We start from the raw sequence: 14,716 nt of genomic DNA, 5'->3' as shown, positions 1-14,716 counted from the left end.
TGTGTGTCTGTGTGTCTGTGTGTCTGTGTGTAAGGTAAATGGGGACAGTTACTCTCATCTTTTATGTCAGACACAATGAGTGCAGAAATGGATGTGTGACGATTAAAGAAAACCTCTCTTACCAGAATTTTCTAAGGACTTGTGAGTACTTTATGTCTTCGCAAGGAAAGCAGGTCCACACTGTACCCACAGAGGGCCATAATGTCCACGTGAAAACAGATTTATGTCCCCACAACATGTAATACAAACACACAAACGAACACACACACAGTGCTGTTTAATGGAGTTCCCTGAGGCAGCCTGGTGGCTCATTGCTGCCATCAGCTGGTCAACTACAGAATACTCACTTACTGTAATATATACTGTATATACTTACTAATATTTACTGTATATATTACTGTAATATTTACTTATATACAGTATATTTCTATATATCCTGTCATATTTCGGCTTCGTGGCATTACTCGAAGCGTCTGTCTGTCACTTGTCTTCTGTATTTAAACTTATTTTTCTAGTCTGGTAATTAGTTTCCTTTTTCTATTAAATAATGTTGTTATTGATTTCTCTTTGGTTGTAATTTACAGTTTTCCAACACCATAAGCCAAAAAGGGAAATATTTATGATTAATTACATAAAAATAAAAAAAATTACTTTGCATGTAAAGAAAACAAAATACTAAATTGAAAGATGTAAGCTTTAACTTACGTAATGTAAACTTAATCCAGTGTCATCCTCTTTATTATAAATCATCTTGTCTTTCATTAAAAATGACTTTTGTCATTGCTGGATCTAACAGAATTGGTCCTAGCACTGAACCCCGTGGAACTCCATAATTAACCTTAGTGTGTGACAAGGACTCTCCATTTACTTTAACAAATTGGAGTCTATAGATAGATATGATACAAACCACTGCAGCGCAGTACCTGTAATACCTACAGCATGCTCTAATCATTCTAATAGGATATTATGCTTGACAAGATTCAAGAGTTTTTTATTTGTCATATGTGTAGTCATTAAAGTGCAAGACATTATAGACAATAAACAATAAGTAAATTCAAATTAAAAATGTACATTGTGTGAATGGAATGATAAAGGGCTTCGTGCCACATAGCACAGCAATGTATTGACAGAGCAATCCAAGAGACAAACAGAGTGACCAGAGTGACCACAGTAATATAAACAGTAGTGAAGCAGCATGATCAGTGTAGCAATGTGTGATGTAATAATAAATCAGATATGATATGAAATAAGACGTGGAAAGTTCTGGAATGTGAGAAGAACATGATATAAGGTCCTGTTTCAGTCACTTATGGTGATGCTCTGATTTAGGACTCGGACAGCATGAGGATTGAAGCTCCTCTTTAGTCTCTGTTTTTGACCTGCTAGTGTGGATGTCATGGTTTCCGTGCCTGCCCAGCCGGCCCCACAAGGCTACATGTGTTTGTATTCTCTCTCTCTCTTCTCTCTGCCTGGGCGGAGCTCACTGCGGGCTCCCGCCCTTGGCCCACACACCTGTACACGATTAGCTGTCATTACCTGTCCACTATTTGAGGTTGGGACACAGATCTTCTCATTAGTGGTCCTCTCAGCTTCCATGAATTTGTGCTTAAGTGTTTTGTGACTTGCGAGTAACTTCTTTTTTCCCTGTGTAATAGTTTTCCTCCCCGGACCTGTGACCTTCCTGCAGTGCGATCGTGTGTGAGTTTGGGCTTGAAGACGAGAGCGAGTGTGAGAGAGTTTCCCCTTGGACCTTTGGAGCCCTGGACTTGGACTGGTGTTGTAAATAAACTGTGTTTGGAGACGTCAATCTGCTCTGCACTTGAGTCCCTGCTATTAGTCGTGACAATGGAACCTTCTGCCTGACTGCAGAAGTTCAAACAGTATCGAACGCTGCACTGAGGTCTAGCAGGACAAACACAGAGATGAGTCCACTGTCAGAGGCCATAAGAAGATCATTTGTAACCTTTACTAAAGCTGTTTCTGTGCTGTGATGAGCTCTGAAACCTGACTGAAACTATTAGAATAAGATAATCTGTTAGGTGTTTGACAACTACTCTTTCAAGAAGTTTTGAGATTAAAGGAAGGTTGGAGATTAGAAACACCAAGACATACTCATTCATAGTCTCCAGTAGCAGTGTTTTGTGTGTGTGATTGTATTGAATTGTCTTCCGCTGTTGTAGTTGAAATGTCCTAAACACCACTTGTTACTGTGCTGATTGTGTTAAAGACTGTGAGTCTGAGTCTGATGATTCCTTTGACCCAATGTCATCATTACTGTTAGTTTCTTTTCTGATCCATTTCAAATTCACTTCTGCTTTTTTTTTAAACACATTTAGCCTAAAAACTTTTAAGACCCAGGTTTTTAGGTGACCTGTGAATATTGGTGATGAAGTTATTTCTAAAATCACAAAAGACTCTCGGGAACCCACCCACCCCCATCAGAATGTGTCCCCTTATCCACAGTCGCAGCACACTCTGGTGCAGTCACCGGCGTGTCCCTGAGCTGATCCTCTCATGTTATTTTGGGGGTCAGCTGTCCCGTGAACAGGACCCTCCTCCTCCTCCCGTTCTTCTTCCGTCTGTTGCTGTCTCTTCTTCACCTCCTTCACTCTGCTGATCCTGGTAAGACTTTTTCATTCCTCCCTTCCTCAGAAATCTTACTTACTTGTGTTCACCGTTCTTACTGCTGCATTTGGGTACACTTCCACAAGTGGACTACTTTGTGGAACAAACTGGAAATGTATTTTTCCTCCTGTTTCAGGCATAAATGGGGCCTGATGGTCATTTTTAAAGATGAAAAAATGTTATTGCTGCTATGTTTTCATTTTAATAAATAACTTTAACGTACAACATGGAAAAGACATGAAGAGCTTTGTAATGGCAGCCATGACACAATAAAGGGCTGTGTCACTGTCAGCGTGTCTATATTCAGCCCTTCAGCACTTTCATACACAGCATGACTGGAATGTAAAAAATACCTGCATTTGAAGAAAGCAGTGTCTTATTCTTTAAGGATCATTTTGATAGTTCAGTACAGTGAAAAATGTGATATATGTGATAATTTTAAAGGTGCCTTGTGCCTCATTTTACTTCAGTTTAGTTGGTGGACTGTTCACTTTGTCACATGTAAACAATTACTAATGTTTTGGCCTTGCTTGTGCTGTTTTTGGTTGTCTACATCTTTCTGAAGTTACCTGGTTTTTCCAAAGGTTTTCTGTTTGGCTGTTCTGGCTCATTCTGACAGTAATGTCTTTCTTTTAGTTTTGTAAATGGATCATTTTATTTTGGAGGCATAAAGTGAGGTCAGGTGTAGGATCATTTGTCCAAAACTAAGAATGTCCTTAAAAAACACAAACAAGAAACAAGCGTAACATTGATATTTTAAGATTTAGCTGATAATCAAGAGCAAAGAATGCAGTTATTCAAAGTCCAGATTATGTTCATGTGGTTTTTCCATCATCCAGCTTGAGCACAGTCATCAAGTAAAAACATTACCATGAGCAGTTTATTTAGTCGTGGTCAACAGTCTGTAATTCAGGGGGAGGGGCTGTGATTGGTTGTGTAATATAGAGGGGAGGAGCTTAGTGTATTTTTGCAGTGGGGCGGCAAAACAGTGGAAACATGAAGCAGACACACAAAACAAACAAACAAAAAAACAAGTTTATAATAATGTTTAGCCTTAAAATCTGTGACTGTATGCCTGGAACCATATTCGGATGCTCTCAGAATAGATGAGACTACAACAGCTGTAGCCTGCAGTGTGTGTGTGACTGTGTGTGTAGATGGGGGGAGGGCAGAGTTGGCTATCTCACTGTGATGGCTAATTTTAACTTGACAGATATAATAACGGTGGCAGCCGTCATGTTGCAACAGAGCTATGTGGACACACACACAGAGGAAGAGGCGGTGAGCTCGATGACGCCTGATGGGAAAATAAAAGTAATGTTGGTCGCTGATTAAAGGTTCCTTCTCCTCACTGTACATGGCAGTTTTATTAGTTTCAAAGACATCAACAAACCTACCGTGAAGTCACCGGTCAATTTATTGATTAGACAAACTGTAAATCTTTGCATTTTATAGATTCTGGGTTTTAATATTCATGGAACCATATTCACATTTTCAGTTTTTTTTTTTTCCCAAATCATTTTCTGGACACATTTTAGAGATAAAAGTGAATGGATGATTTAAAATTAAAGAAATGTAATGAAACACAACACAACCTTATAACTTATAGACTCCTAGTTCTTGGAACATCTGTTCCAAGAAAGACTTTTGGAGTCTGAGCTTGTTTCCTTTAATAGATGTACTTTGTCTTTTGACTTGTACCCTAAACTGAAGCTTACCGGAGACCGGAGACAGTACAAGACATGGATGTATCTTCCTGGTCAGAAAAAAGAAGCCAGTGCTGATGTGCTTAAAGTGAGATTGGATATAGCTGTGGTTGCAAAAACACTTTCGGTCTACAGTAGACTGTTCAGAAAAGGCTTTTTGATTTGATCTCTGCAAACATTTTCCTCCTGAGTCTAGTATAAAGTAGTTGTGACGCTGCTGTGATCTGTCACAGCTATCAGTGAGCTAAATTTAAAGTGACAGCTGCCAGATACTTTACATTGGATTAGCATGTGCTAAACAATGGAAAGCGTGTTTGCAGTTGGTGTGAGCTGTTTATGAGCTGTATAGTTGTTAAAGGTTTTCAGTAGATTTTTCAAACTCACTGTCCAAACTTAAACTTGTACATTTTTAAAGAATAGAACCACAGAGTAATCCTTCTGTTGCACTTGAATCAGAACATACCTCCCAATTGCTAGAAACAATTGCTAGACCATCTGATTTTGTCATATAGTTCAATTAAATATTAAAGGGTATATGAATAGAGTGAAATTAAAGTTTTTTTACATGCTGCAGTTTGAATGAGTGACGTCCAACAGTTAAGTTTTACTTCGTCTTGTTAGGTTCTCTGTAAATCTCTGTATCTGCCTGCTGTAAAAAAAAAAAAAAAAAAAAAAGTTCATGTGCATTAGATCCAGAAAACTGACAATGGAGACGTCGGTGGAAGCAGCTGAGGTGTTGGTGAGTCCCACATCTGACAAGGCATCTTCACTGGAGCCTGAGAGCAGTGAGGGCGAGACGGCAGGTGTGGCTTGCTCCGCCTCCTCTCCTGACAATCCGGACTCTGTGCAGCAGTTCAGTCGACGGCTGGATGACATCATTCACATGTATAGCTCTGCAGCCGGCGTCCTCGACAAACAGGTTTTAAAAGTTAACAACACCTGCTCCTTCATGTCTGGCTGCTGGTGATGTGTGCCGAACAAATGTAAAAAACTAAACTAAACAAAAACAAAAAAGCAATGTTTTATACTGTTTTGGATGTAGAGTGGGGTGGAGGCAGAGGTGGAAAAGGTGAAGGAGGAGGCAAAAGATGACATCACAAGCACCATGGACACAGGTGACACAGGTGAGGCAGCCAGAGAGCAGGATGGTTTTATTCCTTTACCCAGTTCCCAATAAATACTGCAGCCATCCAACCATCAGTCAACCCCACAAAAACCCAAATGAATCTGAAATGTATCTGCTTGTGGACTTTAGTAAAGTAAAGTTTTAATGCTGAAGTTTTGTTTCTGATTCAACAAATCTTTGGTGCTTTTGAGCTGATCGCGCTGACAGGTGTCAGATAGTCTTATTAGCCCCAAAATAGAAACAATTTTTAACCAATGCACCTTAAAAGAACTGAACTCTAAAATGAAACTTATGTTGTCTATTGTTGCAATATTATCCTGCTCATGCTGAGGATGAACTGCATTTACTTATTTATTATTTACTCTAGTAGCTCTTGGCCTAGTTTATATGCAAGTTACTTGAGCTTTTATCTTCTTTTTTATCTTGCACTTTTAATACTTCTTTTTTTATTTAGCTTATAGCGCCTTTAATGTGAGCAGCAACAACTTTTCTTTAGAAAAATAAAATTTAAAAAGCCAGAAACATGAGAGGGTGAACCATCTCATTATTAATACAAAGTATAATTAATAAAAAAAAAAAACAAAGCGAAATTGTTTTTGTCATAGCAAATGAAAGCTTAAATAATGAATACTATATCCTGTGTGTATTATCAAAATGCTAGAAACTGTATCTCTCTCTGCAGAGGCCTCTCTCATCATGCAGGCCCTGAACGAACTCTCTTCTCCAGAGGAGAAACTGGAAGCTCTGGTCAGGAAGTATGCTGAACTGGTAAGGAAGCAGCTGAAGTTTTTAGTGTTGCTTGCTGGAAGTATTTATACTGTTTCTGGCACTGGGTCTTTAAAATTCATAGCAAGTACCTCTCCTTGTGTTCGCAGGCGGCCTTGCGGCGCTGCGATGTGCAGAGGTTGAGTGCTCTGCAGCAGAAGTTGTCCGTCGTGCTGGAGGAGCGGCAGCAGCTGCAGGCCGAGTATCGCAGCAGCATCGCAGCTCGCAGCAAACTGGAGAGTCTGTGCAGAGAGCAGCAGTCATTCTACAATGTTCTGAGGGTGTGGAGGATGTTTGCATTTACTTTGTCACAGCAGGAGAAACTATTGAGACATAATTTTTAATCCACTTTCACGATAAGCACAAACCGTATAAAAACACAATTTAAACATCTCAGTGTTTTGTAGTTAGTTAGATGGTGGTTATAATCTGGAAGAACTGATTCACTTGTACAGGAAGAAGGAAAGTTGAAGCCTGACAGAACTCTGTTTCTTTCACCTTCCCCTTCTTCCATTCACTTCTCCCCGACTGCCACCACTACCTCCTCCAGGAGGAGACTCTGCAGCGCTGCAAGGAGGACGAGGAGAAGAGAACAGAGATCACCACCCACTTCCAGAGCATGCTGGGTGAGATCCAGAGCCAGATTGAGCTGCACAGCGCACGAAATGAGAAGCTGTGCGGTGAAAACGTCAATCTGACCGACAAGTTGGAGAACCTCATGACCCAGTGTGAACGGAGGGAGGAGGTGAGAGGTCACAGGTCAACATTACACATTAAAATGTATTTTCAGATATCTTTGAATAAAAAACAAAACTTTAGAGTTACTTCAGATGAGTTTTTTCTTTTTGATTCATTGGTAAATTGATCCATTGATCCACCCATCCATTCTCTTTAGCTTATCCAATTGAGGGTTGCAGGGGGGCTGGAGCCTTTACCCAGCTTTCATAGGATGAAATGCTTGAGAAAATGATATGAAGGTAAATTCTTTCCTGTTCTCCTCCGTCCTGCAGAGTTTGGAGAAGATCAACAAGCATCGTGACCTGCAGCAGAAACTGATTGAAGCCAAACTGCAGCAGGCCAACGCTCTGCTGACCGAAGCTGAGGAGAAACACAAAAGAGAGAAGGAATACGTGAGTGTGCCATTGCTTCCATTGTAACCAGTGAAGAAATAAAGGATACGCGTTTGTCCCAGCATTATGAGAATTCACCCAGAGCTCTCCAGATATCACTTATGTCAGTTTATCTACATGTAAACAAACTTTGGCATGTCAATTCTAAAAGGTCATATCAATGAATATCATTAATGGTATTATCTGTCTGTTTTTAAAATTCCATTTAAACATATTTAATGTGACTTCAGCACAGCAGTCTTATTGCAACATATTCTCATCTCCGTGTGTCAGCTGCTCCAGTTTGGTCAGATGTTTCCTTTTACATAAGCGATGCACTGACACTGGCAAAATTATCCACCAAGACTTTAATGATCTCATTTTTCTCAAGGTTCTGGGAAAACTGGTGATTTGAAATAAATGGGTTTTTTGTTTTTTTTTTACCAGTAACCCTACAAGCTGGAAAGTAATGAGTTGGGTGTCACAGACCCATCTCACTAATGCAATAACCACGACACTTCGTGCATAAAGGCTTTGACGGTCAGGGGATGAGAACGGGCTGCTTGCTGTTAGGTTGATAATCAAGATGAATTTTCTCTAAATCTGTTTTGAAGGCCATGCAGATTAACTGTATACTGTCTCTGTCACCTTAGTTGCTTAGGGAGGCTATTGACAAAACAAAGAAATGCTTCGCTATGAAGGAGCAGGAGCTGGCCATGAAGAAGAAGGTAAAGAAACGTCTTTAACGTCTGGCTCTGTCTGTTCTCTTCTAACCAGTTACTGGTTCAGGCTGCTGAATGGAAACTGCAGGCTCAGACACTCAGAGAGCAGGGGACTGTCATGCAGGCGCAGGTGAATATTCACTGACTGAGGCTGAGTCAGGCAGATTACTGCAGGTGTCACACAAGACCACAATGAGCTGAATGCACTTATTTTGTGCATGACGGCTTAAAACGTCTCCACACTGTGAGGAATAATATCAAAAAGCTCCTGTTCTCTTTATTAATTATATAAAACAAAAATAGTTATTGAATAAGCTATCTGGAAAAGCTGAATTTATTAAAATGCATTTGAAAAAAAAACCACTTTTACAGAGAAATGCATGTATGTAAGTCTCATTAACATCTTTCCGTCTAGTGCAAATATACTTAGAGTATACTTTGAATACTGCATCTTACTTGAATGTGGAGATTTAGTCTGGGCCTCAAAAATCAATACATAGGAAAAAATGACTGCAGTTAAGTTTAATTTGTTCTAAATTTGTCTAACCAAGATCTGTTTGAGGTTTTTTTGGAGGTTTTCTTGCAGGAGCAGTGAATAAAGCTTGATTTTAGTTTGTCGTCATATTATTTGAATAGAAATTATGAGGGATCTGTTAATATAAACGTATCTGTCCTATGACTCTGACTTATCAGCCTTCTCCTCTAACCACAGCTGACCCTGTATGGTGAGAAGTTTGATGAGTTCCAGGCAACTCTGGCCAAAAGCAATGAAATCTACGTCCGCTTCAAAAAGGAGATGGAAAATGTGAGTTTTGACCTCTGTGTGTGTGTGTGTGTGTGTGTGTGTGTGTGTGTGTGTGTGTGTGTGTGTGTGTGGGGTAAATGGGGACAGTTACTCTCATCTTTTATGTCAGACACAATAAGTGCAGAAATTAATTTGTGACGATTAAAGAAAACCCCTCTTACCAGAATTTTTGCGTGTGTGTGAGATGTAAATGGATGGTTGTTGCTCTAGCACGTTTTCTTGACTTTGGATGGATCTGACACAAGTCTGATTCGTAAATTTTATTTTATTTCATGGTTGTTGTTGTTTTGTTTTTTTAGATGTCAGACAAGATGAAGAAAGTGGAGAAAGAGTCCAATCTGTGGAAGACGAGGTTTGAGAACTGCAACAAGGCTTTGACTGATATGATTGAAGAGGTAAATGTTTACGATGCACTACCTGGAGAATTTAATCACAATTGGAGAGAGACACCTACAGGCCTTGGTTAATCCTTTTTGAATCCATGTGGTGCCAGTGCCTTATCGATAAAAACACGATTGTTCAAATTTGTACAAATTTTTTGGCCCCAGCACAGGACCGAATAATTGCTGGATTCATGTATAGTATTTCCTTAGATTCCGTTACTCTTTTTTTTACACAGTGGCCAATGAGTAGACACTCCTCCAATTTATTAGCTAATTCCTAAGCTGTCAGATTTAGTGCCACAGTAGAGGTGCCTGCAAATCCATGAATTAAATTCCATTTTATTTATACAGCATCAAATCACAACAACAGTCGCCTCAAGATGCTTTATATTTTAAGGTAGACCCTACAATAATGCATACAGAGGAAAACCCTGAATCTGGTTAGATACCACATTTCTAAGATTTTCAGGGCACAGTACAATGACCTCAATTTTATCTGAATTTAGAAGCAGAAAGTTGGAGATCATGAAATAATCCCATCTATAAATGTAAATATTTAGAGAAGTGTTTTCATGGGTCCAACATATTAGCTGATAAAAAAAGATAGATACAATCAAAATGACTGATCCAATACACAAGCTAATCCTTTTTCCAATTGGTCCTGGTACAAATGGGGTCTTGGGCCATGTTGCACCAGTGACCTAATTTAGATGATGACAGCAAAGCATCACCAAACCAAAGATCCTTAGCGATTCATAAATACCCTACTCAAACAGCATCGTCTTTTTATGGTGTCATCTTGTCTAATTTTCTTCATCCCTTCTTGTTCTTCAGAGAACAGAGAAAGGTAGAGAGTACGATCTGTTCGTCCTGAAGATTCAGAAGCTGGAGAAGCTTTGTCGTGCCCTCCAGGATGAAAGGAAAGTGCTCTATGACAAAATCAAGGATGTTCGCTACTCTAATGCCAACCTTCAAACAAAGGTCTTTGGCATCTCCAACCTCAATAACAAGCCTGAGGGTGCTGACGAATCTGCCCTACTGACCCCTGATGAGATGCAGGAAATCGAGGAGGAGGACCCGGTTCTGACAGAGGGCATGTCCCGCCTGAAGGAGGAGCAGACCAAGCTGCAAGAGTTTGCTGCCTCCCTGTTGACGACAACTGTTGACACTGAGGAAGAGGAAAATAATGAGTTAGACCTTGAAGAAGATCTAGTTTCATCTGCATTTTTCCATTTCAAAGCAAAACCTCAAGTCAAAGAGGGTCTGGATTCAGTCCCTGGGCAGGTGGAAGATGTAAAGTCAAAAGCATCAGATTCAGAGCTGCCACAGCCAGTGAAGGTGGAGGAGGTTCTAGATCAGGTTGTGCCTGCTGCAGAAGCCACAACCACTCAGAAGACAACTTTAGAAACAGCATTAGATCCAAATACAGAGGCGATAAAGGTTCAGACACAAGTTGAGGCTGAAGAGGCGCACCAAGCGGAGCCAGACGCAGAGATCCAGCATACAGTCGCACCTGTTCCAAAACCAGAACCAGAACGAGCCAAAGCTGAAATAGGAATGGAGGCAATGAAGGCTGAGGTCCTGGAGGAGACCGGTGAGATTACACCAGGGGCACCAGTGAAAGATGAGAAAGACCAGCAGCAGTCCATTGAAGCTACATCAGCATCAGACCCTGAGAAAGCCAAGTTTGATCCAGAAACAGACGCAATAAAGGCTGAGATCCAGGAGGAGTCCAGTGAGGGCAAACTACAAGTGGCTCCGCAAGATGATAAGGATCAGCAACAGCCATCTGAGTCTCTACTAACACTAGAGACTGAGAAAACTAGGGCCTCTCCAGCAATGGATGCAGAAGAAATGAAGGCCGAGCTCAAGGAGGAGACCAGTGAGGTCAAGCCAATGGTGCTTCTACAAGACGAGAAGGATCAGCAGCAGATAGCCGAACACGTTCAGGCACCAGAAGCAGTCTTAAAACCCTCAGAGTCAGCCTCATCTTCTGTGAACACTAAATCAGCTCCATCCTCTGACGCAGACCCCAAGAAGCAGGTCCTGAAGAAAAAGAAGAAGAAAAGTAGCAAGAATGCCAGCTAAAGTTACAGTGTGTAGGTGTGTGTGTGCTGTTATTTGGTGTTAATATGAACTTTTGCAATTAATTCATTTAAATGGTAGTATCAGCTAAAGTGTTCTCTTCACTGTTATTCAGTCTCACCAAACATCAACAAATGTATTTTACAGTTTGTTAGAATGAAGATTTAATTAGGCCTGACATGTTGACCCATGGGTCTTCATGAGTGGAATATTTTCTGGTAACTAACTGCAATGAAAAGCTAAAAGTGCCTTATGTAAGGCAAGGAAAGTATAGCTGCTGGCTGGAGGACAGTAAAGAGTATTTCTCTCCTAAACAAAGAGTACTGTGTGCTAAAATGACTCGAATAATAAAAATGATAATCTGACATTTCTCTGGTCTCATTTACTTTCATTTACTTATGAAAGTCTTTATCCTTTTAAAGCTTCAATATCAGCTGCCATATCTTGTTCTATAGCCACATCTTATGGGTCTGTAAATCTATGGTACATGTGAGAAGGCATTTTGTCCATTATTTGGCCACTGCATTGTTAGTATTTAAATTTCCATCTAGGAGAATTGCCTTTTTCTTTTCTTTTTTTGCTTTTCTGCTTCATACTGAGTATTTTTTCTTCATTTTTCTTAAAATATACACCTTTGTTTGTTGAGATTTATGGGTGGTGGAGGGTCATAAGTGGATTTGAACTCAAATAAAGGGCACGTTTCATCTCATTGACAATGATCCCCACAGGGTATGTCAATAGACTGGGGCAGGAGGCATCGACTTTATAACCAAAAACCAAGTTATTGCAGAAGTTGTTGCAGAATTATACCTTCTAACGTTTGCTTTACAAAAAAACTGGAGCTTTTCCCAAATCTCACCAAAGAGCATCTGGAAATGAACATAAAATAAAAACCTGAATAATAACGTCAAAAATTAAGGGACCCCCAGTGTGATGCAGAATCCATCTTATGGGTGAAAACCCCTAATCCTGGTCAGGTGCACACTAAAAAATTACACTACATAGGTACCACTGTGTGATGATGTGATATTAAGAGGTCCTTACAAAGCATGACTGCCTTGTAAGGACTGTTTGAAGTGCTGTTTGAAACGGGAAACAAACTGCTCACTACTGTGTCAAAGTGTGGTTTGTTTGGACCCAGCCATCCACCCTGACATCCACCCTGCAGTGACACTGTCTCCGCAACTGTTGCTGATTAAAATAATGCTCGAAGTAATAAAGTATTTATACAAAGAGCCCCATGAGGTTTGTTTTTAAATAAAACACACACGCATGCTCCAAAAATGGGCCTTTATTTTAAAAAACACAGCAACAAAAATGCAATTTTGAGAGAAATGTGTCCACTTGTGCAGCTGGAAAAGCATAGTTCAGGCTGAAACACCAGACTTAACCATAAAATCAGCCTTTATGTCCTCATTTTAGCAGGTACAGCTTCCTGAACTGAGAAACATTCAGTAATACACTTCTGCAGTTGCAGTGCTTCAAAAATATTCAGATGTGAAGGGTTATACGTCTTAATATAATCAGAATGCAGTTCAGAGCTACAGCCAGTAGATGGAGACAGAGGTCTTCAAATTCTTAATTCAAGAAAAGAATATTGAAAAAAGAAAATCAGTACTACAGGTGATGTTTTTACTTTACTTAGTGTAACTGTGTGATTATGTAACTATGAATACATTTAAATTAGTCCAGTTATTCGATATTTACTTGAGGGTCCAAATACATTTCTACAGATATTTATTAAGAAACATTTCCTGCAGATATATGTCCTTTTCTCTACAAAACGAGTTAGATTCTGTGCTGTGGGCTGAACAATCATTATTTATCCTTCTGAGCATGAGTTCAATAATAGGTGGTTCAAATGTTCATGCAAAGCTTTTGACTTGATCTAAAGTGACTTCAATCAAATTTGATAATGGAGTAACTAAAATGCTTTAAACATAAATGCATGCAGGGTCGTGTCTCTAATGAAATACATCAGAGACCACAGAAACCTCATGACGTGGAAGTTGGCTTACAAGATAAGAGGGAGAGATTCCTACCTCCAAGACTCACTTCATTGCCATATTTTGTGCATGAAAAGAATTATTGATAATTAAAAAGCAAAAACACTAGAGAACAAAGGGTTTTATAAAATTAATTTAAGAGCTTAAAAGGAGGGCAGATAAGGGAGAGAGGGATTTGATTCTTGCCAGAAGTGAAGTGTTTTTGAAGATTTTCGACCTTGTGGCAGAAGATAAGAGCTGGATTAAGGAGTATGCGCATCTGTGCGAAAGACATTCTCATCATTACGTTAGCGGTTAGCTAAGTAATAATCATGTCCTTGAATATAGTTCATCACAGTGGGCGTTACCCAATCGCTGGGAAGGGGGCCTTCAGAGTCTCTGTCTATTTAAATTATTATATAATTAACTTATTTCCATATTTGATGAGGTTCTCCCTGCTTTAACACTCTTTGAGGTTTGGTTTTTAAATAGATACAAGCTCTCAAAACTATTGAATCATTCTCAGCTTTCATTAGGACTCCTTTTGCGCTCCATGTCTTTAAGCTCATTTCTTATAAAAACCGAGCCCACGGGCTCTCCGTATCCCCCAGCACCATTTAATTGAATACTGCAGACAACAATCATGTTTTTCATGCCTGGATGTTACAAACTGATTATTTTATTGGAGCTGAAAGAATTTGAACCATTTTGACATTTAAGTTTTTGTTTGCCTGCAAATTTTATTAAATAATCTGTCTTTGAATATCTTGTTAATTACTTTGCTCCCAGTAACAGCGTTCAACATGAATCATATAGGAAGGTACCTTGCTGCTAAAGAATGTTGCTGAATATCCTGTTCCACATGAAACCGTCCACAGAAAAAGGTTAGACCCATAAAGACTTTCTTCCTTTCGCTCTCTGTGGGATTTATCCTTTCTGTGCAGAATGCTACGTGCCAGCGAGCATCCAGAATGGGTGCTTTCACTTGTCATTCCTCAGTCCCACCTATCTCCTGCCTGATTGGATCAGTGTCCCGCTCCCTGCTCCAGCTTCATCATCTCACCTGCTTAACAAAGAAGAAGCTAGACTGTTAGAGAGGCTGGATGGGGTTACCTGTCCTTTGTTTGTCTGCAGTGATCATTAATTTAAATGCATATTGTGGTATTGACAGTGCACACAAACAGAGACCGCTGAGTTGTACCTTTGTATTTGTACTGAAAGGCTTCCTGTAGCTGTGAAGAGCCTCTCTGTACTTGAAGACTGAAGACTCTTTTTGGAGAGATTCAGGGTTAAGGGTCCTAAGTGTTTGTAGGATGTCTTTGGTGACATTGTGAGTGTGACTTAGGTTGTGTGTGTGTGTGTGTGTGTGTGTGTGTGTGTGTGTGTGTGTGTGTGTGTGTGTGTG

At 39.9% G+C, this 14,716-nt stretch overlaps 1 protein-coding gene across 3 annotated transcripts; it reads left to right on the top strand.

The window, feature by feature from the left end:
* The first annotated feature begins 2,476 nt into the window (after nucleotides 1-2,476).
* txlnba (taxilin beta a) lies at nucleotides 2,477-11,693 on the top strand. 3 transcript variants are annotated; one of them, XM_005732770.1, is made up of 11 exons: nucleotides 2,477-2,622; nucleotides 5,022-5,250; nucleotides 5,374-5,455; nucleotides 6,140-6,225; nucleotides 6,333-6,503; nucleotides 6,773-6,967; nucleotides 7,233-7,352; nucleotides 7,985-8,059; nucleotides 8,766-8,858; nucleotides 9,158-9,253; nucleotides 10,076-11,693. In XM_005732770.1, exons 2-11 carry the CDS (start codon nucleotides 5,038-5,040, stop codon nucleotides 11,327-11,329), a joined length of 2,385 nt encoding a protein of 794 aa, XP_005732827.1. In that variant the 5' UTR covers nucleotides 2,477-2,622; nucleotides 5,022-5,037; the 3' UTR covers nucleotides 11,330-11,693. The 3 variants fall into 3 exon arrangements, with proteins under 3 accessions (XP_005732827.1, XP_013766229.1, XP_013766228.1); XM_013910775.1 differs by lacking the exon at nucleotides 7,985-8,059 and adding an exon at nucleotides 8,109-8,183 and having other exon boundaries at nucleotides 5,008-5,250; XM_013910774.1 differs by having other exon boundaries at nucleotides 5,008-5,250.
* Nucleotides 11,694-14,716: the final 3,023 nt, after the last annotated feature.

Source organism: Pundamilia nyererei, unplaced genomic scaffold (assembly GCF_000239375.1).
Source record: "Pundamilia nyererei isolate P.nyererei 1_Seehausen unplaced genomic scaffold, PunNye1.0 scaffold00048, whole genome shotgun sequence".
Taxonomy (NCBI): domain Eukaryota; kingdom Metazoa; phylum Chordata; class Actinopteri; order Cichliformes; family Cichlidae; genus Pundamilia; species Pundamilia nyererei.
Note: the sequence above shows the minus strand (reverse complement) of the source record. Positions and strands in the feature narration are given on the sequence as shown.